The sequence below is a fragment of the Carcharodon carcharias genome, chromosome 13 (assembly GCF_017639515.1).
Source record: "Carcharodon carcharias isolate sCarCar2 chromosome 13, sCarCar2.pri, whole genome shotgun sequence".
In the NCBI taxonomy this organism is placed as follows: domain Eukaryota; kingdom Metazoa; phylum Chordata; class Chondrichthyes; order Lamniformes; family Lamnidae; genus Carcharodon; species Carcharodon carcharias.
In genome coordinates, this window is record NC_054479.1 from 145,194,814 (window position 1) to 145,220,298 (window position 25,485).

The 25,485-nt window shown below is 42.4% G+C and overlaps 1 protein-coding gene across 2 annotated transcripts in view; it reads left to right on the forward strand.

The window, feature by feature from the left end:
- Positions 1–17,138, forward strand: part of sema3ab (sema domain, immunoglobulin domain (Ig), short basic domain, secreted, (semaphorin) 3Ab) — a 321,287-nt gene extending 304,149 nt beyond the window's left edge. For both annotated transcript variants that reach the window (XM_041202609.1, XM_041202608.1), the window contains exons 17-18: positions 9,567–9,712; positions 13,241–17,138. In XM_041202609.1, coding sequence (XP_041058543.1) covers positions 9,567–9,712; positions 13,241–13,693 — 599 coding nt within the window. In that variant the 3' untranslated portion in view covers positions 13,694–17,138. The remainder of the gene's footprint in view (positions 1–9,566; positions 9,713–13,240) is intronic.
- Positions 17,139–25,485: the final 8,347 nt, after the last annotated feature.

The window sequence follows — 25,485 nt, forward strand, 5'->3', positions numbered from 1 at the left end:
TGTCGATGTCAATCGTGTTGGAACTGGTTTCAATTCAATGGCTTTGGAGTAGAAATTCCTCTTGGCTGGAATTTGATTAACCACCTATTCCACTGCCTGATATTTAATAAGCTATTCATTGCAACATTGAACAAAGCCGAATATCTGATTATGCAGCTGATCTGAAATCACCTGAGGTGACTTTCCATCCCTTTCCCTTTCCATTTTCACCATCTTGTGTCACTAGGATGGGGGTTCATGTTCCCATGACAAGCAGCATAACAAATGTTCAGATTGGCAGAGTTTCTGGTACATAGAGAAAATGTATCTATACCGACCAGGTCACAAACTCTGAAAAATCCCCCACACCCGCCTAAGCTCTGTAGCTCTCTCTCCTCCTTTAAGTCTCTCTTTAAAATCACCCTGTTTCACCAAACTTTTGATCACCTGTCTGTCCTAATATCTACATATGTGGCTCGGTCAAATTTTGTCTTTTTAAGTTCCTGTGAAATGTCTTGGGACAGGTAAAAACAGGAACATTAAAAGAAGTTGGCCATCCAGCCACTCCAGCCAACTCTGCTATTCAATAACATAGTGTCTGACCTACTGCAACAACTCCGCCTTCCTGCATTATCTCCATGTCCCTTCATTCCTTTAGTGCCCACAAATCTGTCAAGCTCAGTCTTGGACATACTCAATGACTGAACATCCACAGCTCTTTGGGTTACAGCATTCCAAAGATTTACAATCCGCTGAGTGAAGTAGTTTATCCTCAGCTTAGTCTTAAACTGCCAACCCCTTTATCTGGAGTCTGATTTCCTAGTTCTAGACTCTCCAGCCAAAGATAAAACCTCTCAACACCTACCCTGTAAAGCCTCCTTAGAATTGTGTACATTTCAATGAGATCACCTCTCCATCTAATTTCCAAGAAAGAATCTGAAAGGTGCAATGTAATCACAGGACACTGTTGTCCAGTTGGTAAATCTGACAATGTTAGAAAAGCAGGCCCCTTTAAGAGCAAACCGGGATAAGCTTCAGAGTGAATGGAGAGCAGGTGATGCTCAGCGAAGCCTGGATTTAAGAGCTGGGTTTTTCCCCCAGTCAGGGAGTTCCTGCTTCTGCACAGAGGAAGAATCCAGAAGGGAAGGATGGAAACTGGTATTTATGCTGAACCCTAGCTTAGGAATGAAACAGTTGTGATTCGCAGAATGTCTTCTGCTGTCTGATTCGGTAGATGGATGTCCATCTATTGAACAAATACCCAATATGATAGTCTGCAATAAAGGCTGTTTTCTTGTTACTTTTGCCTGAGTTAACTGATGTGGCCAGGACAGTAAAGGCAAAGGGGGAGGGGGTCTACATTTGCCACAGTTTCTCTGGGTTGGGAATAGGAAAACTCAGCCAAGGTTTCAACTCTTGACCGTTATCCAAATGGAAAGAATCCATGTGATATTCATTGGGATTGAGCTCAACTTTGGGTCTTGAAGGCTGGGATTTTCCAGCCCAGCTGGGGTGGGCTCCACCCCATTGGATGTGGTGAGCCAGCCAAAAGCCCATTGACTTCAGCGGGACTGGAAGATCCTGACAGCAGGCAGGGGTGGAAAATCACACCCTTCCAAAACCACATTGTTTATTAATGTTTATTGTTCAAGTCACACAAAAATCTGCCACCTCATTGAAATACTGGGTGACTGTTCACTCCCATGAAGCACCCAGCAGGAAAGTAGAGGGAAGAGAATTGAGAAAAGTAGTTTAATTGCACAGTCGATACTTTGTAGGGACTTCCTTGAAGTCGCCCCAACTCTATATGATAAATATTGTTCCCCAATAAGCTTTGAAGACTGAGGATAAAGCAACAAGACCCCAAGTATCACAGCACTTGAGGTGACCAGTTCTAATGATGAGTTAACACCAGCCTGTTGCCTGTTTCCTTAGCATTATTGTTTGAGGAATTGATTAGTACTCTTGATCATAAATAAGAAATGTTCGTAAAATGATAGATTAATCTGAGAATCATTCAAGTGATTTCCAAATAAAACATTAGAATGCTAGATGAAGCATTACTCGCCCTGGATTTAGTACTGATTTCAGATTTGGGAGTGTTTATATATGGGGGAGAAATGTGACCCTTAAGACAGAATCTTCTGTCCTTACGCTATGACTATGACTTGGAACCATTTCTGGATCTTGTTCCCACTCTCGTCTATCAGGGCATCCACCTGGGAGCTCTTCCCAGAGGAGGTTAGTTAAGAGATGGGCCTCCAGGCTCCACCATCCATTTAAGGATGGTGGGTGAGTCCCTGAGGCTGAAAGTCCAATCAGAGAGCCTGCAGCTTTGGAAGGATGGGCACAGCCACTGACAAAGGAAGGGTGAGGGGGGTGCAAGAGCACCGTCATCCTGAGGCCTCTCTGATGAAGAGGTAAGCCTAAATTGAAAAACATTTGGCCACAGCTGCAAGCCCACCTCTGTGGAGGGGAAACCCCACAACAGGATAGCCCCTAGAGCAGCTGTGACCCACAGATAGTGGTGGCTAATTTACAACCATCCAGGCCAGACACCAGCAAACCAGCTCTGAGCACCTGCCCGGCTTGGCCCTTGAGTGTGAGTCGGGTTTGGGGTTCATCTCCCTCCAGGAAAATCCCGCCTCTAGGAAGATTGCCTGGGCTGACCGAAGCTTACTCCCAAGGAGCTGGGAAAATACCACCTTAGTGAGGAAAGGTAAGAAAGATTTCAAATAAAACACATCAGGTTTTCCCAAGGGAACCATAATAGAAATTAATTCATCACAGATGTGCATGTTAGAAAGGAAATTTTTTATGTTAATATAAGGACTCTTTAAAATAAATTGATAGAAATAATAATTCTTAATTTAAATCTTGAACCCAATGTTTGTGAATGTCAATAACTCACTGTGACTGTACATTAGAAAATATATATTGACCTGTACTTTTCTCAACTTGATGGAACATTTATTAAGCTATCAAAGGAATTAACAAATATTCAATATTAAAAATCATCTGTTGGTGGATAATGAGTGGAAATTGCCTTGATTGTTTCCAATTAATTGTAACAAGATGCTTATTAATTGAAAGCAATGATGTGCAACAAATTACACTGTCTTTCTTTTAATATGTCTTCAACCACTTTGGACCACATATTTAGCCTTTAATGAGACATGTCTAGAGGGAATGGTGGGAGAAATCAGCCATTCCTGTGTAAACTGAAACCACAAGTTAAAGATGTATGCTAAGTCAATGAATAGTTCTGCTGACAAAAGAGATAAGCTGTTAAGAATTGATGTATGTTGTCATAAACAGCTGCTCATCGTAAAGTTCACCTGCCATCACAAACCATGCACTTAAAACTGCAGTAAGTGAGTTTGGACCAATGCTAAGTACTTAATGAAATTAATTTAAGGGATGAAGTTACATGTTCCATGTTTGCCATTGTGAGATTTGAACTCTTGATCTTGGGGTTGCAAACCCAGTACCATAACCACTTGGCTATTTAGGCCAAGCCTTAATTTAAGGGATGTGGGCTTCGCTGACTAGGCAGCATTATTGCCCATCCCTAATTACCCTTGAGAAAGTGGTGGTGAGCTGCCTTCCTGAACCGCTGCAGTCCCTGTGGTGTAGGTACACCCACAGTGCTGTTAGGGAGAGAGTTCCAAGATTTTGACCCAGCAACAGTGAAGGAACAGTGATATATTTCTAAGTCAGGATGGTGAGTGACTTGGAGGGGAACTTCCAAGTTGTGGTGTTCCCATGTGTCTACCGCCCTTGTCCTAGATTGTAGTGGTTGTGGGTTTGGAATGTGCTGTCTAAGGAGCCTTGGTGAGTTTCTGCAGTGCACCTTATAGATGGTACACACTGCTGCCACTGTGTGTCGGTGGTGGAGGGAGTGAATGTTTGTGGATGTGGTGCCAATCAAGCGGGCTGCTTTGTCCTGGATGGTGTCAAGCTCCTTGAGTGATCTTGAAGCTGCACTCATCCAGGCAAGTGGGGAGTATTCCATCACACTCCTGACTTGTGCCCTGTAGATGGTGGACAGGTTTTGGGGAGTCAGGAGGTGAGTTACTCGCCGCCGGATTCCTGGCTTCTGACCTGCTCTTGTAGCTACAGTATTTATGTGATTAGTCTGGTTCAGTTTCTGGTCAATGGTAACTCCCAAGATGTTGTTAGTGGGGGATTCAAAGATGGTTGGAGGAGTTGCAGATAGTGAAGAGGATTGTCAAAGGATACAACAGGATATAGATCGGTTGGAGACTTGGATGGAGAAATGGCAGATGGAGCTTAATCCGGACAAATGTGAGGTAATGTATTTTGGAAGGTCTAATACAGGCAGGAATTATACAGTAAATGGCAGAAGCCTTAAGTGCATCAACGGGCAGAGGGATCTGGGTGTACAGGTCCACAGGTCACTGAAAGTGGCAATGCAGGTGGATAAGGTAGTCAGGAAGGCACATGGCATGCTTGCCTTCATTGGCAGGGGTATTGAGTATAAAAGCTGGGAAGTCATGCTGCAGCTGTATAGAACCTTGGTTAGGCCACACTTGGAATATTGTGTGCAATTCTGGTCGTCATTTTACCAGAAGGATATGGAGGTGTTGGAGAGGTGCAGAGGAGGTTTACCAGGATGCTGCCTGGTCTGGAGGTTATTAGCTATGAGGAGAGGTTGGAGAAACTCGGATTGTTCTCACTCGAGCGACGGAGATTGAGGGGGGACTTGATAGAAGTTTACAAAATTATGAGTGGCATGGACAAAGTAGATAATCAGAAGCTTTTTCCCAGGGTGCAAGATTCAATTACTAGGGGACATAGATTTAAGGTGAGAGGAGAAAACTATAGAGGAGATGTGCGGGGCAATATTTTTACGCAGAGGGTAGTGAGTGTCTGGAATTCGCTGCCAGAGGAGGTGGTGGAAGCAGGTATGATAGTGGTGTTTAAGAGGCAGCTTGACAAATACATGAATAGGATGGGAATAGAGGGATACGGACCCCGGAAGTGCAAAATGTTTTAGTTGACGGGCAATATGATCGGCGCAGGCTTGGAGGGCCGAAGGGCCTGTTCCTGTGCTGTACTTTTCTATGTTCTTTGTTCTTTGTAATGCCATTGAATGTCAAGGGATGACGGTTAGATTTTCTCGTTTTGGAGATGGTCATTGCCTGACACTTGTGTGGTGCGAATGTTACTTGCCACTTGTCAGCCCAAGCCTGAATATTGTCCAGGTCTTGCTGCATTTGGACATGGACTGCTTCAGTATCTGAGGAGTCACAAATAGTGCTGAACATTGTGCGATCATCTGTGAACATCCCCACTTCTGACATTATGATGGAAGGAAGGTCATTGATAAAGCAGCTGAAGATGGTTGGGCCGAGGACACTACCCTGAGGAACTCCTGCAGTGATGTCCTGGAACTGAGATGACTGACCTCCAACAACCACAACCATCTTCCTATGTGCTAGGTATGACTCCAACCAGTGGAGAGTTTTCCCCCTGATTCCTATTGACTCCAGTTTTGCTGGGACTCCTTGATGTCACGCTCGGTCAAATGCTGCCTTGATGTCAAGGTCAGTCACTCTCATCTCACCTCAGAAGTTCAGCTCTTTTGTCCATGTTTGAACCAAGGCTGTAATGGGGTCAGGAGCTGAATAGCCCTGGCAGAACCCAAACTGGGCATCAGTGAGCAGGTTATTGCTAAGCAAGTCCTGCTTGATAACACTGTTGATGACCCCTTCCATTACTTTACTGACAATCGAGTGTAGACTGAAGAGGTGGTAATTGGACAGGTTGGATTTGTCCTGCTTTTTGTGACAGGACATACCTGGGCAATTTTCCACATAGCCGGGGAGATGCCAGTGTTGTAGCTGTACTGGAACAGCTTGGCTAGGGGCACGGCAAGTTCTGGAGCACAAGTTTTCAGTACTATTGCTGGAATATTGTCAGGGCCCATAGCCTTTGCAGTATCCAGTGCCTTCAGCCGTTTCTTGATATCACATGGAGTGAATTGAATTGGCTGAAGACTGGCATCTGTGATCCACTCAGCACTTCTGGCTGAAGATTGTTGCAAATGCTTCAGCCTTATCTTTTGCTGTGATGTGCTGGGCTCCTCCATCATTGAGAATTGGGACATTTGTGGAGCCTCCTCCTCCAGTGAGTTGTTTAATTGTCCACCACTATTCACGACTGGATGTGGCAGGACTGCAGAGCTTAGATCTGATCCGTTGGTTGTGGGATCACTTAGCTCTGTCTATCACCTGCTGCTTCTGCTGTTTGGCATGCAAGTAGTCCTGTGTAATAGCTTCACCAGATTGACACCTCATTTTTAGGTGTGCCTGGTGCTGCTCCTGGCATGCCCTCCTGCACTCTTCATTGAACCAGGGTTGATCAATGATCCATAAACACAGGGGAACTAACTGTTGACTCGATATGAGCTAACCTTTTTCCAATATACTCGAAAGGACCCCCAGCTGATGCAGCAAGCAACCAACTTATTTTGCACACACCTTAAACCAGCTTATATTTCACCCCTTTCCTTGGATTCACATAGTTCTGTTGAAGGGTCATGAGGACTCGAAACGTCAACTCTTTTCTTCTCCGCCGATGCTGCCAGACCTGCTGAGTTTTTCCAGGTAATTCTGTTTTTGTTTTGGATTTCCAGCATCCGCAGTTTTTTGTTTTTAACTTATTTTGCTTACTAGTGTTTGCTGTAAGTGACAAGAAAACATCATTGATAGTCAGCTAATGAGACCTCTTGAAGGACAGAATATCCTTATTGAGGAGCAGCTTGCCTTTTGTAAAGCTCAATCAACAGAATCACAGCTCATCCTTACCATTCATAATCTGACCTACAACTTTGACAATTGCTTCGCCACTGACCTAACTATTTTAGATTTTTGCAAGGATTTTGACCGTGTAACATATGCGAAGCTTCTGGACAGAGGAGATCATTATGGAGTCCGAAGAGATGCTGAGCAATGATTAAGAATATTTCTTACCAAGTGGTAACAAGGAGTCACAGTGAATGGGGAAGCATCACACTGGAAACCAGTTTTAAACGGTGTACCCCAAGGTATCGCCCTGGGCCCAACACTTGTTTCACCTCTTTATAAACAACATCCAGGATGGAATATCAGGTCGGATCAGACTCTGTGAAGATGACTGCCTGACCAACAGAGCCATTTCTGAAACAGCAGATGAGGTTATCCTTCAGGGAGATTGAAATAATCTCATCAAATGGGCCAATATATGAGCAATGAAGTTCAACATACAGAAACACAACATCATGCAAATCAGCAATACTCGATGCCCATCAGTACCCAATGACACAATGCATGATTCCCCCTTGAAGTTAGTAAAGAATGGGAATCCACATCCAATATCATTTAAAGTGGAAATGTACAAAGTCAATACACAATTTCCAAGGCATCCAACATGGTCGGGATTTTGGACTGGCCAGCAGAATCTAACTGAACAATGGCCACACACTAATTTTAAAATGTCCAGCCTGTGTTCTATGGTAACTGTGCATTCCACCTTTACTTCCCTGTAAGGTCCTATATCTGTATACCCTAATACATGATGTACAAGTTTGCAGGGTTGAAATTCACCTGGGACAGTGTCACATAGAAGGAGATAATGAATCAGCATTCGGGTTTACAATCTACATAATCTTTCCAAGTAAAGACTTTGGAAGAGAATATCAGGCAGGTTGTAAAATGTTTTGTAACTTTTAGGTTGTCTAGTTTTCTCCTGTTCAGCTAGAACATAGGTTACCTGAAGTCATCGAGTAAAATATCAAAAAGGGAGGTTGTAGCAGGAATTTTCTCTCTCCTGTGTACTTCCCTGTTTCTGTAGGTAGAATAAACCATTGTTACTGGGTAACAATGGCAAGGATGCCTCACTATCACATTTTGAGTGTTTTGACTGATTGACTTGGAGACAAACCAAGAGTGGTGGGAGCTGGTTTAATATGCAACTATGGTATGAGCTTGTTTCTAAAGGAGTGAAATATGTTGCAGTTCCAGTTTACTATACTATTATAAATGTAAATACAATCCACTAATGTATATTAATAAACCAGGCAATTGTACTTTTAACCATCTCATTAAGAAATGTATTCTGGTTTTATAATTCTAGTAAACTGGTGTAAAGTGTAGCTTTAGTATAAACTGGTGCTGAGCCACAGAGTACCTGCAATGAATTTCTGAATGGACAATACAACTTGATTGAATTATATTGGTTTAATTGACATCTGAATTGGTGAATCCCTGATTTGGAGAGCGGGGGGAGGGCCAATATTTGTCTCCCTGCTTTGCTAGAAGGAAAGGGACATGCATCTGAAATTTGGAGTGGAAGGAAACATAGGAATCTCTTCTTTGGACTGGTTAGTGTGGATATTGAATTTAACCTGTCTACAAAGACAGACTGATATGCTCTGTAATCTTCTATTTTCCTCAGAGTATGATGACATCATTGGAGGTTTTTTGAACATTTTTAAATTTATAACATTTAAATGAATTAGTTTATTGATTTAGAGTTGGCCTTGTCTCAAGAGAATGGGTCATCAGTCCAGTGTCCAGGACATAGCAGAACCTCTTATGGTGGTTTGTGTGGGAGTACAGTATTCAGGAACCACAATGGGGGGGCGGGGGGTGGGGGGGGGTGGTGGCGGGGGTGAAGGGCGCTTCACTGTTGACAGGTAACTAGACAGTAAAGGTATCTATGCCTGAATATAGGCAAATAAGGTTGCTTAAGAGGTGACAATAAACCTGGGAGAATATCCAGTGAAGAGTGAAATGTGTAATAACACAGTAAACTCTTACTTCCTGAAATAAAATTTGAAGAATATGTCACAAAATAGTTTTATTTACTGAGTTGAAGATGGGCTATCATTTCAAATGTGCATTTTCAAAATGTATTAATGTGATCTGTAAGGCAGATGGGAACTTCTGAAATAATATGCTGGATTTTAATGGCATCTTAAGGGCCTCACCCCACCGCACCAGGTCTTTCACCTGCAACATGGAGAGGCTCACGCTATGAGCGGTGTGGGGCAAAGAGGTGAGTTGGGGGGTGGGGGATCCTTCTTTGCAGGCCCCCTTGGGTGCATCAATGGCAGCCACTCTGCTCCCCACTTTAACTTTTCCTCATGGCTTCCTGAGCCTGGACCACCACCCCCCCCCCCGCCTCCTCACTGAGACAGGTTGTCAGGCCTCGATGAGACCCCCAGACCTAGCCGGACTCCTCGGTGCGGTGGGACTGCCTGTTATCCCAGCAGTGGCCGCTGCTCCCGACTAATGCTGCTGGGATTACAGAGCTGCCAATCATCCGACTGGCCGGCAGCTCTCTGAGATGGGACTTCCTCCCAGAACTAGGGTGGAAATCCTGTCTGAAAGCAATTAATACTGCTCCCTGCAGTAAAAAATAACACCAGAAGGTTAATTTAATTGTGAGTCGAGAAAGCCTGTAATGTCCTGCATTACCTAAACAATGCTATTAGAGAGTAATTTTATACTTTTCATTCAACAATCACAATGGTTGGCCAGACCTTTTTCTATTTTTGAGAATGTCTACTCTTTCTTCAGACAATTTGCATGAGCATGAAAACATGGAGGAAAAGATTATCTATGGAGTAGAGAACAGCACCACTTTTCTGGAATGCATCCCCAAATCGCAGCGAGCCATGGTTTACTGGCAATTCCAGAGACAGACTGAGGAACCCAAGGAAGAGGTAATGACTCTGGCTGCAGGGTCACACCTGTAGAGATTGAAATCGCTCCTGTGATATTCATACAACCATTTTAACAAAGGTGCTAACCATTCATTTTAAACAGATTACCTCTTCCATTGATATAAGGAAACTAATTCCATATGAACACAATGGTGCATTCGCTACCAATATTTCCAATTATACTTTCAGCTTTAAGATGCTGCATGTAATTGAGGTGTGAGCCAGTTTTATTTGGTCATTAACTTAACCGTCCCATTGCTTTCAGAATTATTATGCAGCACTATTTAATCCTTCAGTGTGGTTCATTGAATGCCCCAGCAATACCCCCTGTCCCAGACAACATTGCAGACATTTCACAGCTAAACAAGGATGGGTTGAAATACGTGTGTATTAGTGGGGGTAGGGGGGTGGTCACTCAGAGGGCCTATCACACATGGACCAATCAAGGCCCTTAAGTGGCCGATTAATGGCCGCTTAAGGGCCTCCCCCCACTACCATTGGGATTTTACTTGCTGTAGGAGGAGGCAGCACCAAGTGTGAAGCCCAACAGCTTTCACTGCTTGGGCTAGTGGTGGGCAACGGGGCGGGGGGGTGGGAGGGGGGAGGAGGGGTGGGAGGGGGGCTGGGGGTGGTGGGGGGTGTGGGTGGGGGTGGGTGGGGGTGGGAGGGGGGGGTGGGTGGGGGTGGGTGGGGGTGGGAGGTGGGGTGGGGGGGGTGGGAGGGATGGGGGGGGTGGGGGGGTGGTGGGGGTGTGGGAGGGGTGGGGGGGGGGTGATGGGTAAATCCTTTACTGGTCCCTTGTGCCCATCAGTGAAACCCCTGTGCTTTCCCTCCCCCACCTCCCTGTCCATCTTGCTCCCCCCCACCCCCTTACCAAGGCCTGCCAGCATGGTGCCAGCGAGACCCCCCCCCCACTTAACTTTGCACCCGGCTCCATTGATGATCACCATTGGAGACTGGATGCAACCCCAGCAGTGGCCACTGCTCCCTGTGGCACTGCTGGGAGCAGAGCTGTTGACCAAGTGTGAGCGGGCTTGCTCGCAACTTTTCTGCCTGGGGGGCCAGGGGGTAGGGACCCTGCCCCCAGTGTAAAGCTCTGGCCCATTTTCCTGATTTCCTTCATTGAAGGTAAGAACTAGAATGAGTGATCCGGTGATGAAATTGTACATATTAGAATTTGTGAATTATTGCTTATTGAAGACCCGGTTAATTTAATTACTTTGGTTCATCTCATGTTACACACTGGTCTCCCCTTCCCCTGCTCCCTTAAACCCAGGCACGTGCATATACACCCCAAACACCTCACTCACACACACCATAATACAACACATTTCATTTTTAGTTTTCCAAAACTCAAACTAATAGTAAAAAAAAACAAAATGACATTAAGGGGAAGCAGTGGGTCATTGATCAGTGATAAATCTGATTTTACATTAGGGTATCTTCCTGCCATAGGAGTGATATTGTGACACAAAAAGTATTAAAATCTGGAAAACAAATCATGTTCCAGTCCACATGATTTTGATGAACCTTATTTATTTAATCTATTTTTTCCTATTCCTTGTCTGGAAAGAGTCTGAAATCCTATTACTCCCTTCCTTCAATATTACAAGATCCAGATTGTACTGTCTTCCCTGGGGATTTGCCTTAATTCCAGATAATCCCAACCTTTGGGGAAGTAGAAAGGGAGGGACACAGATGGGTGTTAATTGTAAATATGCTACTTAAAGGTATGTTTTAATCAATCATAAGGGATTTTTAGTCATAACTATATTTACTTTTTTAAACATGTGAAAGTTTAATTGATTGCAGCAGTCAAATTGTTCTGCTTAAAATAGTTCACGTTCCTTGTCCCTTGTTCCTCACTGATTATTTCTTCAACAAGGCTTTCCATTCTTTTTAGTTTTGATATGTAGTCTTATCTACCACCCCTCCTGCCCCCTTCACCACCCACCCCCTTCCCACCCCACCACCAACCCCAAGGCAATCTACAGCACATACATTCCGTTAGCCTTGCTTTAATTTCATTTCAGGAGCAATTAACTGAGGAATGAAGGGGCTGCACAAATTAATAATTCAGTCTGTTCCATGCATATCTTGTTACAACTCAGTGGCAAAGTGAAAACCAGAACCTTCCTAATTCTGGTGTGGGAGGTGTGAAAGACATTTATCATTCAACTGAGTGAGCAGTTTAAGCTTTATGTGATAGGGCACAATTAAAATAAAGAGTACCTCATAACGTTCAGTTAGTTGTCTTCAGCTCAAATCATAATGTTTCACGACCTGATAACCTGGCAGTGAAGCAGATTGGATACCTTTGGGCCACCATCAACATCTGTTGTCAACAGCAACATCAGCATCTTATATTCCTCAGCAGAGTCCCATTGCTTTTATAAAGACTCCACTTGGCTTATTGCAAAGCGTGTTAAAAGCCTGCATTTAGTTCAGGAATTTAGGATGTCATTAAGAAGCACCATGTCTCTAGAGATGTAAGACGTGTGAGTTGACAGCAGGCTTATCTAGTTTTTGGTGGTATTAGTCCAGATGCAGCAATGATCCATGTCACTGTGCAGTGTGATCTGTACCCACACTGCAAAGCTTGTCTACAGATGACATTCCTGGCCACCTTTGTTCAACATTTTTACTTCATGATTAGTCTGTGGAATTCAAAAAAAAGCTCTGACTGACATTTTCCGAAAGAGAATTTACTGGTTCCTGTAGCCTGGGATAAAGGGGGCACTGGGTTGAAATTCCTGAGTGTTATTTTTGGTGCTAATTGGCTTTAAGTAAAATTGAATTTACATAGGGACCTTATCCAGCACACTAAAAACGCCACACAGAGAAATGTAAATGCACAATGTCTACTGCCTGTCACGTACAACTCTACCTCCCCCAACACCACGCACCCCACCCCCCCCTCCCACCAACAAAGCATTTTCTGTTTATTATAGGGAAATATAATGACAGCCTCAGTTATATAGAGTCATAGAGGTCTACAGCACAGAGAAAGGCCCTTCAGCCCATTGAGTATGCGCCGGTCAAACAAGTTCCTAACTATTCTAATCCCATTTTCCAGCACTAGGCCCATACCCTTGTATGCCATGGAATCGCAAGTGCACATCCAAATACTTCTTAAACATTATGAGGATTTCTGTCTCTACCACCCTTTCAGGCAGCGAGTTCCAGATTCCCACCACCCTCTGGGTGAAAAAATTCTTCCTCACATCCCCTCTAAACCTCCTGCCCCTTACCTGAAATCTAGCTGTTAGTAATTATTACTCCAGTCATTGTAGATGAAGTTCTTTACAGAACCTAATTTATATTTTTCATTAATTTATATTCTACATCCTACATTTCCACTTTCCTCTTGCTTTGTTTGACCGAATATTTCTTACACTTTAAGAAGAGGTCCTGCTTATCTGTCTTTTCCCGCAGACTGTTGACATTTTTTACTGTTTTGCTTAAGTGCTTCCCCCTGGCTCTTATTAACATTCAGTGGCTGATAGTGTGATCCTCCTTCTGCTACAGATGAAAGCAAATGACCGAATCATCAAGACAGAACAGGGTTTGTTGCTACGAAGCCTGCAGCAGAAAGATGCTGGGATATATATTTGTCAGACTGTGGAACATGGCTTCATGCAGACATTACTGAAGGTGACCCTGGAAATTATTGACACTGAACATCTGGAGGAACTTCTGCACAAAGAAGTTGATGACAGCCTGAGGCCCAAGGAGACTCACAGCCTAATTGCTCCAAACCAGAAGGTGTGGTACAGGGATTTCATGCAACTCATAAACCATCCCAACCTCAACACCATGGATGAATTCTGTGAACAGGTGTGGCAGCGTGATCGCCGTCGGAGGAAACAAAGACCGGCGCACACACCTGGAAACGGCAACAAATGGAAACACTTACAGGAAAACAAGAAAGGTAGAAACAGGAGGACCCATGAGTCGGAGAGGCCACCCAGAAGTGTCTAACAATATACACCTTTACAGATATTGAATTCAAACAAAATGCAATACATACATTAACTAGTTCATTGCATTATGTTGATGTTTACAAGTATATGGGCTGCTCACCAGATACACAACGGCCACCCATTGTCTTTTTTCATCTCCTTTATTCTTTTTGTCAATGCAGCATGGTGATTGTGAATGCATTTTGTAGTTGGACTGGCCTTGCTGTTTCAACATCACATGCAACTGACTGAAATTCACCAACTCAGTTCAGACAACCTCCCCCAAATGTTTGCTAATGCCAGAATGTGTTAACAATTAATTGCTACTTCCATTAAAGGACTTTGTACAATGAACACTGAACTGACGAAAGATCAGGTGAGGAAATCTAAGATATATTTGTCAATCCTTTCACATGCCCACTACTGGTTCAGGCATGCAGCAGGTCCTGACAATGCTCTGGGTGTACATGAACCTACAGAGGTGACCAGAGAGCCTTTCGAAGTGTGGCATGTGTAATCAGTTTACTGTGATGTGAAACTGTTAAATGCACGGGTCCTACTTTGACCAAAAGACAATGAACAAGAAGTTCAGACAAACGCATCTACTGATGAACATGAGAGTGGAATCAATGTCATGTCAGTGGGAAGACATTGGATTCAAGAAGACTGAGTTGACTAAATTGGCTGCAATACTTACAGTCAGCACAGTCTGAAGAGCTGAAAATGAAGACATTCTATTTTGTGTATATCAATAACCCACAAGTAAAACTACCGAATGCCAACACATTGAATTACTACTTAACAATTAGCGGTGGAAATTCGGGTGCTGTTTGATTGTGAAGTAAGAGACAAATGTTCCATCTAATTTGAATAGAACTTCAAAATGTTTACTCAGGCATGTCAAAAGACATTTAATTTGTGTCCTGGTGATGGTGCATTTTATGGAAAGAAGTTTTAATGAAGGGTATAAATATGGAGCTGACTGGTAGAATATTTGATTCGACAAAAGAAAATTCTCAACTTCAGTGAAGGTCAAATCAGATAATATTGGTAACTGATATAGTTTCAGGAGAGGAAAGTAGCTTTGATTGTCAATTGCTTTAAGTCTAGCACATTAGTGTCAGTTAGTAATGAAATACACCAGTAAATCTTCCTGAAATAATTTACTATGCGCCTTTACTAATACCCTGAATGAATCTCTTTGCTAAGGCTGTAGAATGATGGACCAAATCAAAATTTGAAATGATCCCATTGTAGAGTTAAAATAACAATAGTATATGTTGGGGACAGCTGTAGGATGTGTGGTATTCTTTCTGCTAATGTAACTCTTCTAAATGTCAGAAAGACAAACATGCTCTAAAAATAAAATAAGATAGAATGCAGTGAGAGTTTCAAAGCCCCATGGACCATGTATTAGCAACTGTTGCATTGAAATATATTTTAAATAACACAATGGAGTTGGTGACAGTGCAAAGTTAGTCAATTGTACTTGCCAGTAAACGATACATATTGAAGTTGAGAGATATTATTTGTAATAAAAATGACATTTGTTGCTGTATCTTAATTGTTTAGGACTTTTCTTTTTGACCTGCACAGGTTACATTTAATATCCTGTAAAACTAGTTCCCAACAGCTGATATATTTGACTATTTTACATTAAGATAGAGGGTCCAGGACTATCCATCACTTAAACTCACTTACTACCTCAGTTGTGCGAGAGGCATCTGTCATTTACCAGTCATATAACTGGAGGATCACATGAAAGTAAGCCATTCCCTCGAGCTCTCTCTTTTTCTCTCTCTTAGCGAGAATGAGCGGGTGAAGAAAAAGTAAAATTACTCATTACAAAATAGCCAATCATGCTGTAACATTGGTAGCAGTCACCTAGAAATCAAAGGAGTAGATTGTGGAGTAGGGATGGGCAACAAATGCTGGCCTAGACAGTAATACTCGTATGCAATGAAAAAAAAGCCTTTCCCCTGGAGGATATATAATATCCTGAAAATGGAGACTGAGGAGGGGGAAACAAGACTACAAGAAACAAATTGCAACACTATCACAACATGGAAAGAATAGAGGCAATGCTAGCTGTTGGAGTTTTCAGAACAGCCACATGATTTTTTTTTTACAAAACTGAACCCACTGCACAAATAGTTCTCTTGACCTTGTTTGAGAAAATAAAGTGGTTTCCAGAGCTCGCAGCTGTTTAAAATAGCTTTCGTCACCTTCTGAATTATATTTGAGAATTACTCAGAACCTAATAAGGAAGGTGGACAATCTACCTGGAGGGGCCGAATGCACATTACTTATTGCAAGAGTCCAAGTGATATGATAATGAGCGTATTTCCTCCCAATTTCAGGTTACTGACACTCTAACTTATAAAGTATATAGATCACCACTGTGCTGGCATTAAATAGATGTCAGAGCAAAGAGCTGTCAGGTTCACTGGCATTATTTAAATTGTTCTGGAACACTCAGATATTTCAATGTCTACTTAAATATTTTCTTTATCTTTCTCCCAATTCATTTCTTTCAAAATGTTCATGTATGATTTATTTTTGTCCTTTTGCAGCAAATTATATATTACTGTGGAGAGATAACATTAGATGGATAATGAAATTCTTACAATTCCTCTCCTGATGCACCTCATCTTCTCTTTGTTCTTATGTGACAATGTTGAAATACCCTGAAATGAAGGGTGCGTTGGAACAATTCTGACTGGTAGCTAAATATGTGAAATCCAACAATCCCACAGCAATGCAAATCACAGAAAGAACGTTAATTACATGCTAACAGTCAGTGGACTGATAATCTAGTGGAGCATTAGCTTCATTGTCATAAATTATTGTTTAAAGGAAAGGTTTATAGACCATAAACAACTAGATAAAAGATCAGGCTACTTCTTGTGATTTTGATGTGCTTTGTTTGCAGGAGAAATTCATAGTTTTATGGTCTATTAAAAGGTACTGTGTAAAAAAAATGCATGTGGATGTGCTTTATAAATTGTTTTCTCCAGTAAACGATATTAGACGGTGATCTTTTCCATTATTTAGTAATTAGCAATGCTCTGTGTTAAATAGTTCATCATTTTGCTTATCCACTTGCCTAGACTGGTGTATATATATTTTTGTTAGACAAAGAGGAACAATATTATGTTTTATTGCAACGGTGATAGTCAGTTAGTTTTCATATGTATGTACCAGCTATTATAGTGTCTATATAACCAGCCCAGATGAAATGCAAAAGGCTATTTATTTGGCTATTCCTGAAACAAAAAGTGTACACTTTACAGTTATTCAAAGCATGTGTATCTGGTAGATAGTTGATGAATTTTCATTTCTCTATTTATCGCTGCATTTCTAAGGGATACCATAAAACTGGAAAGGAATATTATGAAAATGCTGCTGTAAATTATTTCTTTTGGCATGTATTCAGTTGTTGAATAAACTTTTCTTTTAAACGATGGAGTTTGGTTTGTTTCTCATTTTGCATTGCTGAGGAGAAAGCGCAGAAGATAATTCTGTACCTGGATTTGATGAGACAAAGTTGCAGCACTCTTTGATAGTCTGTCAAGGACATGAAAGGAATGTGTTCTTCAGCACAGCACAGAACTAACTCCAACTGTACAAATGAAAATATTTCTGAATCTGTACATTTTATTTCAAAACAGCTTGAAAGATCTAACTGCATTCTACAAATTTTAATGTCTTTTTTGAATTTAAAATATCCAAAAGGAATTGTTATAAAAACCAGTAAGAATTTGATACTGCAATCAGCTTCAATAGAAATTGCTATTTTACTTTAATGAAGAAAGCAGACGTTGTGCCTGAGCTTCCTACAGTATTGTTGAATCAACCTTATTGCATTGTTCGAAACATATACTCACTCAATAAATGGCAAATAATATAAACAGGCTTAATTGAGATTTGACTCTTTGAAATTTCCAGTGACTGCATACTACACAAGAATGAAAGCTATTCGTAATGTGTATTTTTGTGATTCAACCAATTGCTTCTATTATAATTCAGGCAGATTTTTTCATTGATTTTTTAAGCAATTGAGATTTCATAGCTGAGCTGATGGTTGAAATCAATAAAGAAATGATTATATGGATGAAATTATCATAAAGTGAGTAGTAAATCTTTGCAATCTTCCAGTACTAGACTATCCAGTACCCATTGTCTGTTTCAGATCTCTACAAACTAGTGGTAAATTCCACACTGACATATATAACTCAGTGTAAAAGCTATTAATTTTTGCTTACTAAGAATAAAACTTATCCTGAAGCAAGAATAAATCAGTAGACAAGTGTAACAATCACTAACTTCACACTTTTATTCCAAAACAATTAAAGTTGCGATATTCTCAGATTTTTCTAGGAACTTTTTAATGAGGGTTTCTGATGAAAGGCAGTATACAAGAAATGAACCTACAGAAATGCTAACCAATGAACTCCAACCCTTTTCCCCCAACTCACATCCCATCTCACCACCATCAGCTTAGGGGAATGGAATATGACAAATAGGAAACAGAAGTACTGAGGAGATCAATCTGATTATGTTCTGTTCTGTTGAAGGGTCATGAGGACTCAAAACATCAACTCTTTTCTTCTCCGCCGATGCTGCCAGACCTGCTGAGTTTTCCAGGTAATTCTGTTTTTGTTTTGGATTTCCAGCATCCGCAGTTTTTTGTTTTTATATCTGATTATGCATCTGACTGCTCTTTGAATCCTCATACTGACACAATGGAAGGTTAAAGTCTTATCTTTTCCAATTGATCCAAGATTGTCTCATTGAAGATATGTTATAGGACTAGATAAAAAGAATGCTAGCTTTAAATAATACCCATTATCACAGCTCAGGCAAACAGGACTTGGTTTCATTGATTCAAATCTACTTGGTAGGATGACCATTACTCAAGGTTGTAGAACCACATTCAAAATCTGAGCAAACAATTTGTTTCTTTTTCAGATGAGATTAATTAATTAATACAAAGGAAGATTAAGTATTTCTTTGAATATCACAGCCTGATGGGGGCAATTAGTTATGAATTTGTTCAGTCTAACTCCAATTCCACTCTGAGAAACACAAAGACAGTCCAAAACCCTAAACCAGAAAACAGTAACATAAATCATTGAAAATCATAGTTTGGTGCTACAACTTCACCAATAAATGTTTACAGAAATTCCTAAAAGTGCAACTGAATGAATCACACTCCATCACAACTTCCAATTTTACTAAGAACTCTTTCAATCTGTTTTTAACATTAGCAGAGTGTTTTTTTAAAATAAAACTAGGTTTGACTGTTGGCACAAGTAAATAACAGAGATGAATAAGGATCGACAAAGCAGTTTATATTTGTTAGCAGCAACTATGAGGGATATCCTGGGGATTGGTTACTCACAGTACAAAATACTAATTGGGCAGAGAAAGTAAACCCAGATTGAAATTTTGATATCAGGGCAGAGGGATAAGCGGGATAAGGTTGTAAAGGAGAGCCTAACAGACGCCAGGAAGTATTTCTTACACAGAAGGCGACTAACAGCATGAAGGAATTGGCAGGAAGGATGGCGGAGGCAGGATTTTGGATTCTTATGAAACAACTGGATATAGTTTCGAGGAGTTGGTGGTGATATTCTGGAAGGTTGAACTTGAAGCCGAATATCTTACTTCAGTTTTTCCTGTGTCCAATCCATAGAAATCAGCTTTCAGCTAATGTAACAATTTTTTGTGGTATATATTTTTGTAAATGTTTGAATAAAGAAAAATTGAATGAAATAAAAAGTTTCAACATAATACGGGGTGACAGTAACTCATTATGCAGTCAATTAAATTGTCTTGAAATATTGTACATGATGAACAGCTAATTACTTCCAGTTTCTCAACATAAAAAGAAACTGGGCTTGATTACCTACATTTCCCTATGTCAAAAATTAAAGTAAACATTTAGACAATTAAGGGAACAATGAACCAAACAATGCTGGCTCTGTCCTTAGATTCAGGTTTGTCCGAGATACAGGCTGGATTTTGTTTATTGAGGGGAGTTAGATCAAGTTGGGAATTTCTTGATTTACTGGACCCATATCAATAAGAAGTAATGCAAAATGCTCCGTGTTTGCTCCAGGGTGGGGGGCGAATGCGGGATAGAGTCTGGCCTGCTGATCCCAGAGGCAGAACATTGGTGTCCAGGGGGTTGGGTGGGGTCTGAGGTGGGCTGTTTAGAAGGCCCACCTTAGTTTTCTGGAACTTTGTTCTCGTTGTTATAGAAGTTGTTATGTCCTCTAGCCCTCACCCCTCACATCCTCTCACCACCCCCCAACCTACTGCCATTGCCCCTTTATATCCCCCATATCAACTCATTGGTAACTAATGCACCTCACTCACCCTCTCCATGGCTCCTCATACCCTCCATAGCTACTCACCCAGTATCCACCATGGACAGGCCATGTGGAGATAGAAAAACATGAACTCCCAACAATCTTATACAGTTCGTAATCTTTTCACTTGTCTTGTGAAAAAACTCCCATTCCTAAAATCCATTTAAAGCTTTTAAATCTCAAGTGATTAATCTCTTATCAAAACAAACAAACTAGTTAGCACCCACATCAAAAGACAGCTAATTCTTTAATAGCATCTTTAAGCTGTCAATCAAACTATGAATTCAAAACCCCCTGCTGAGATAGTTATAGCTTTTGAAATTCAGTCAAGCATTTAATACGATATGACAACACACCTTGGCAAAATGTCAACAAAGAACTCTATTGCAAGTGCACAATTAAATGTTACTGTTTTTTTCTAACCTGTACCTGTCAATCAAAGCAGCACAGCAGACGATTGTTTTAATTCTCACTGGCAGCTGCAGCCTGTTTTCTTTAAAGTTTAAAGAATGTGGTATTTTTTTAAAAATCAGTTCATGCCTGTTAAATTGACATTATCTGCCCTTCAAAGGTATTCACATCTACTCCATCAATTTGTGACTCCCACACTGTGGGTTAAGGCCCTTGTAGCAGTCAAAACAGATTCTGTTTGAGCTCAAGTTCCCCTCACAGATGCCCTACCACCTTCCGGTCCAAGCAGAATTTTTCAAAAATTCATAAATGGGATGTGGGTGTCACTGGCCACCAGCATTTATTACCCATTCCTAGTTTAGAGTCAACCACATTGCTGTGGGTCTGGAGTCACAGGTAAGGACAGCAGATTTCCTTCCCTAAAGGACATGAGTGAAACAGAAGGATTTTTATAACAATTGACGATTGTTTCATCACTGAGTTTGAATTCAAATTTCACCATCTACTGTGGCAGGATTTAAACCCATGTACCCCCAGAGCATTACCCTGGGTCACTTGTCCAGTAACAATGCCACTACACCATCGCCTCCAGCAATGGGGCAGGGTTTCCACATCTGGCTCTCGCCCACCATTTTTAAACGTTTGCAGAGTCTCCCCAACTTTGCCGAAATCCAGCCCATAATCCAGTGCAAAAAGCTTAGGCCTTTTAGTAACACACAGATTGATGTCTTTTTTACCATTTTACCCCATTTATTCAATTATTTAAATAAACTGAAGAACATCGTGGGACTGCTGTTTGTAAGGAATTAACTTTCTACATAGTGAAATTTACCAGCTATCTCTCTACATTAAATTTTGTTTCCCTTGGCACTGTGTGAGACGTTTCTTTTGAACATTTATATTAAAAGCGGTTTTTAATTTGCCAGTAGGAAACTGGAGCCAAAATTTAGTGTTTTTTAAAATAGCTCAAATCAGGTTATTTTCTTCCATTGCTTATTCCTTCTTATCGTTCTGACAAAGGCAGGGCTGTGGCAGAGAATATATTCCACTGTCTACACTGAGAGTCATTAGCAAGCATTCACAATTGATGGGTAAGGAGGCCACACATGTAAAGCTGCCTCCACATTGTCAGGACATGGCGCCTTGTAGCTAAGCTCAGGAAAGCACTCTTACTGTTCTTGTGGACATTTCACTTCCCCACACCAGCCTTGTATTGAAACTGTCAGGACTGCCAACTCATAGAGAGATTTGTGCTGTAGACTTTCACCAACCCATTCACTTCACTCCAGATATTCACAGCCAAAGACAGGAAGGGCAGGATTTTATATTGCAGAGACTAAATCCAGGGCTGGGCGGATGGACCTGTGTGATCTTCCACTTCTCAGCTCGTTAATTATCCATCCGTGAGGAGCTCGACAAATCTTGTGACAGGGTGGGCGGGGCAGCGTCTGCCCCATCACTAAGTAATGAGGTCGAAGATTCTGATGCTATATTTAAATCTCACCCGCTCAGCTATTCACTCACTGCAGCCCAGGTGTTTCTGTCAAACAGGTAATCCATGGCACCTAAAAGATCCAAACCCTCTGCTCCATGGTTCAGGGAGGCCTCGCTGGAGATTCTCCTTCAAGCTGTCCAGGAAAGGCGGCAGGTCCTCTTTCTTCAGGATGGGAGCAGGAAGTCCCCCGACCTGACCATGCTGACCTGGGAGGAGGTCGCCGGGGTGGTAAGCGCTGTGGGAAACAAATGAATGTCCTGCAGTGCCAACAAGAATGAATGATCTGATACACTTTGCCAGGGTAAGTGAACCATCTACTCACTCCAAACTCACTCTCTGATAAGGGCATCAGACAGTCTGAGGGTTAGTGTCCACAAGACCAGCAGATGGGACATCAGCACTGAAGGTCTGCCAGCCACTTTAAGCTCACCATCTCATGTAAGATCCTGCACAAACGGCATCCTAATCCCTTACTTGGGAGGGGCCAGCACACACAACAGACATGCATGCTTCTGAACTGCTCCTTCATCCATAGTGCTCACAGTCAATCCATCTGTCTTCATGCAGGACAAGATTGCCCACAACTGATGGGAGAGAGCAAGGACCAAAGGAGGGAGACACCAGAATTTAGGATATTCTCTCCTACGAGGGACAGGCAGCAGAGCTGGCTGGAGAGGATAGAGGTCTTTCCTATGCAGAAAGCGAGATCAGACTCCCCCAACAAGCCAGTGAGGATGCATTCAGTATACGTGGATCACATGCGGACAATGGCTGAGTGAGCTATATTGTAGGAGCCTGCCTTGTCAATCTGTTCTTTCTATTCTGGGTACCAGCAAGAAAAGGTGGAGCATGTCCTCCAGCAAATGCCTCAGCCCCAAACCCCAGACCAGCTCAGATAAGGGTGCAGAACACCAATCTGATGAAGGCTCATCACTGCATTGACCTGCACTCTCCGTCAATGTGGAAACACACACCTCGGTGGGGCCCAGTTCTAGAGTAAGTTCAAGTTCACAATCAGGTGATCACTTCACCAACATAGGTCCACAGCAGGTGGACACAGTAGCAGTCAAGTTCTCTCATACTCGGGGGTGCTGCTGGAGACCAGGCCCCTGTTGAGTCCAAGTTCAATGATGAGCCTCTGCAATGTCCCTGAGAGAAATTTTGGAGATGCAGAGGCAGGCAGGGGAACAGCAGGCAGAGTTGTCAGAGACCGTCACCAGACTGGAACGAAGGATGGAGGAGTCCGTCCGTGTTCTGTCTGAGGTTGTAGTTCCAGCAGGGAGACACATCGAAGTCTGCATGGGAAGGGTGACAGTTGCCTTGGAGACACAGATCTAGCAGTTTCTGCCAGAATTGCACTCGGAGCGGCACACACCGTTCTAGCCATGGGTGCATTCCAGCAGTGACTAGACGAGGGGGGATGGGGCACCTTGAGCTCCCTCCAGGAGTCAGGGAAGGGCCATCAGGCACTCAAAGGCAAGAGGAGTGCCACGCAGACATACTGGGGGCATCCACTCAGAAAACTCCAAGAGTGCCCTGCTGCTCCAACTCCACTCTGACAGTAACTCCACCAACTCTAGCAGGTCAGGCTGAGGCTGGTGCACCCAGAGCAGGAGACCCCCATTAGGCCGGGGCCCTCAAGGCCTCAGACCACCATCAAAGTCATCTCAGACAACAGGGCCTAGCAGTCAGCAGGCTGCCTCCACCTCTGCTGTGAATGTCAGGGCTACACCAAGGTGCAGTGGTATGGTTAGAAAAATTAAGAAGTTTTGAATGCTCACTGGTGGCCTGGGTGTTCAATCATTGTATATACTTTTCACTTTTGTAAATGTATTTCATATTAATCCATCTCCATATCTCAGGTTTTCAATGGCTAATCGATGTGATACAAGGTCCTGTGTTCATTCAAGGGTCAAAAATGCTTCCCCCCAATAAACTCCACCTGGACCCTCAGTTACATTAACTCTCACACAATCTCACCACAGTGAGTGGACTTTATTTCCACATCTCAACATCAACAAAGACACATCATATGTGACAATGATGGCTGGACAATACACCTGTGACCCCTCAGACAGACGTTATTTGGGTTCAGGAGAATTGCTGATCAAGGTTAGTGACCATTCTACTGTTGTCGCACTGATAATTGTTGTTTGTGGATGGCACAAGTATTTGTCACAATGAACGTTACAATCATTTCTCCAAAGTCTACTTTGCAATGGTGTTTATTTTATGAGAGTGAAATTTTGGAAAACGTAGTATTCATGGCCGAGCACCAAAGGCTTTCATACCCAACAGCAGGTTGTTATCAGCTCTGTGTTTAAAGTTGAACTCCATTCCATTCTTAGTTCCCACTCTCCCCATGTATGACACTGAACTATGGAAGTTGGGTTCACTCGGTGATGTTATAAATATCTGCAAGAGGGGTCAGAGTGTGCGATGTCCGAGGTATTTACTCATCTTGATGAAGCCGTCTCCTAACCCGTGAGGATATTATTTTGTCCCTGAATGGCTGCCTAGCTGTGCTTTATGTGACCCTTCTGTAAAGGCACAGTCCACAACTCGATATGGAACTCAATGCATGTCTGTGCACTCATTGACTTAGAGTATATGGAAAGGATTGTGAGTTGGACAATGTTGAGGACTGTCATGCTATCAGCGCGATGCTTTGGCACATCTGCTAATTCCTCAGCAGGATCTGTTGTGTCAATACCGACTGGGCCACATCTCTCTCCCAATGGCAAGGTAATCTAGGACATAAACCTGGCAGGCTTCTGACGAATGCAGGGTCCTGAGTGTTTGTAAATAATCAAACCATGGTCCTGGTGAACCACTCTCTCTGTGAGGACAATGATAGCAAAACTCACAGCTTTGGGTACATGATGTAGAATAAGAGGTGACTGCGCCCTGATGTCTGAAGGCCTATTGATGACCAATAGCAAGATGATGTCTCTGCGTTATTCATCCATGAGAGCTGATGATTGGAGAGATGTTGTTTTTGGTTGTTGCTCCCTCTTGAAACGGACAAGCATTAACTATTGATGAAAGTTTTTTTGTTAGTTCCAACTTGCTAAGCTGTTGTCATACTGACAGGAGTGTATCCACGGGTGCGATAGTGTTTCAGCCTCTGGAAGGCTGCCATGCCCACTGGCTTGTTGAGGTTGTGGTTGAAAGGACTGCACTATGTGCTGTTGCTTAATAAGGTGCACTAGTGGAGCACTAATCATATTCCACAGCGGTCACATGTTCTCAACGCTACTTGTGTCTTCCAAGGATGACCCCATCATTAGGGCTGAAGTTGCTTTTTGCTGCCTTTGTGGATCATTGTGAGATTGATGACCTTTCCTGATATGTTGAGGCTGAGAATGAAGGTTTTGTTGCGTCCCCTGAATCGAAGCCTGAAGAGAATTTCGATTGTGAAAACTTGTCTTCACTTTATTCCTCCTGGAATCTTGTAGCTATGAGGTTAGCATGGACATGTCTGTCACATCATGCCAGTGCAATGGCATCCTCATGTGGCTCATCTGA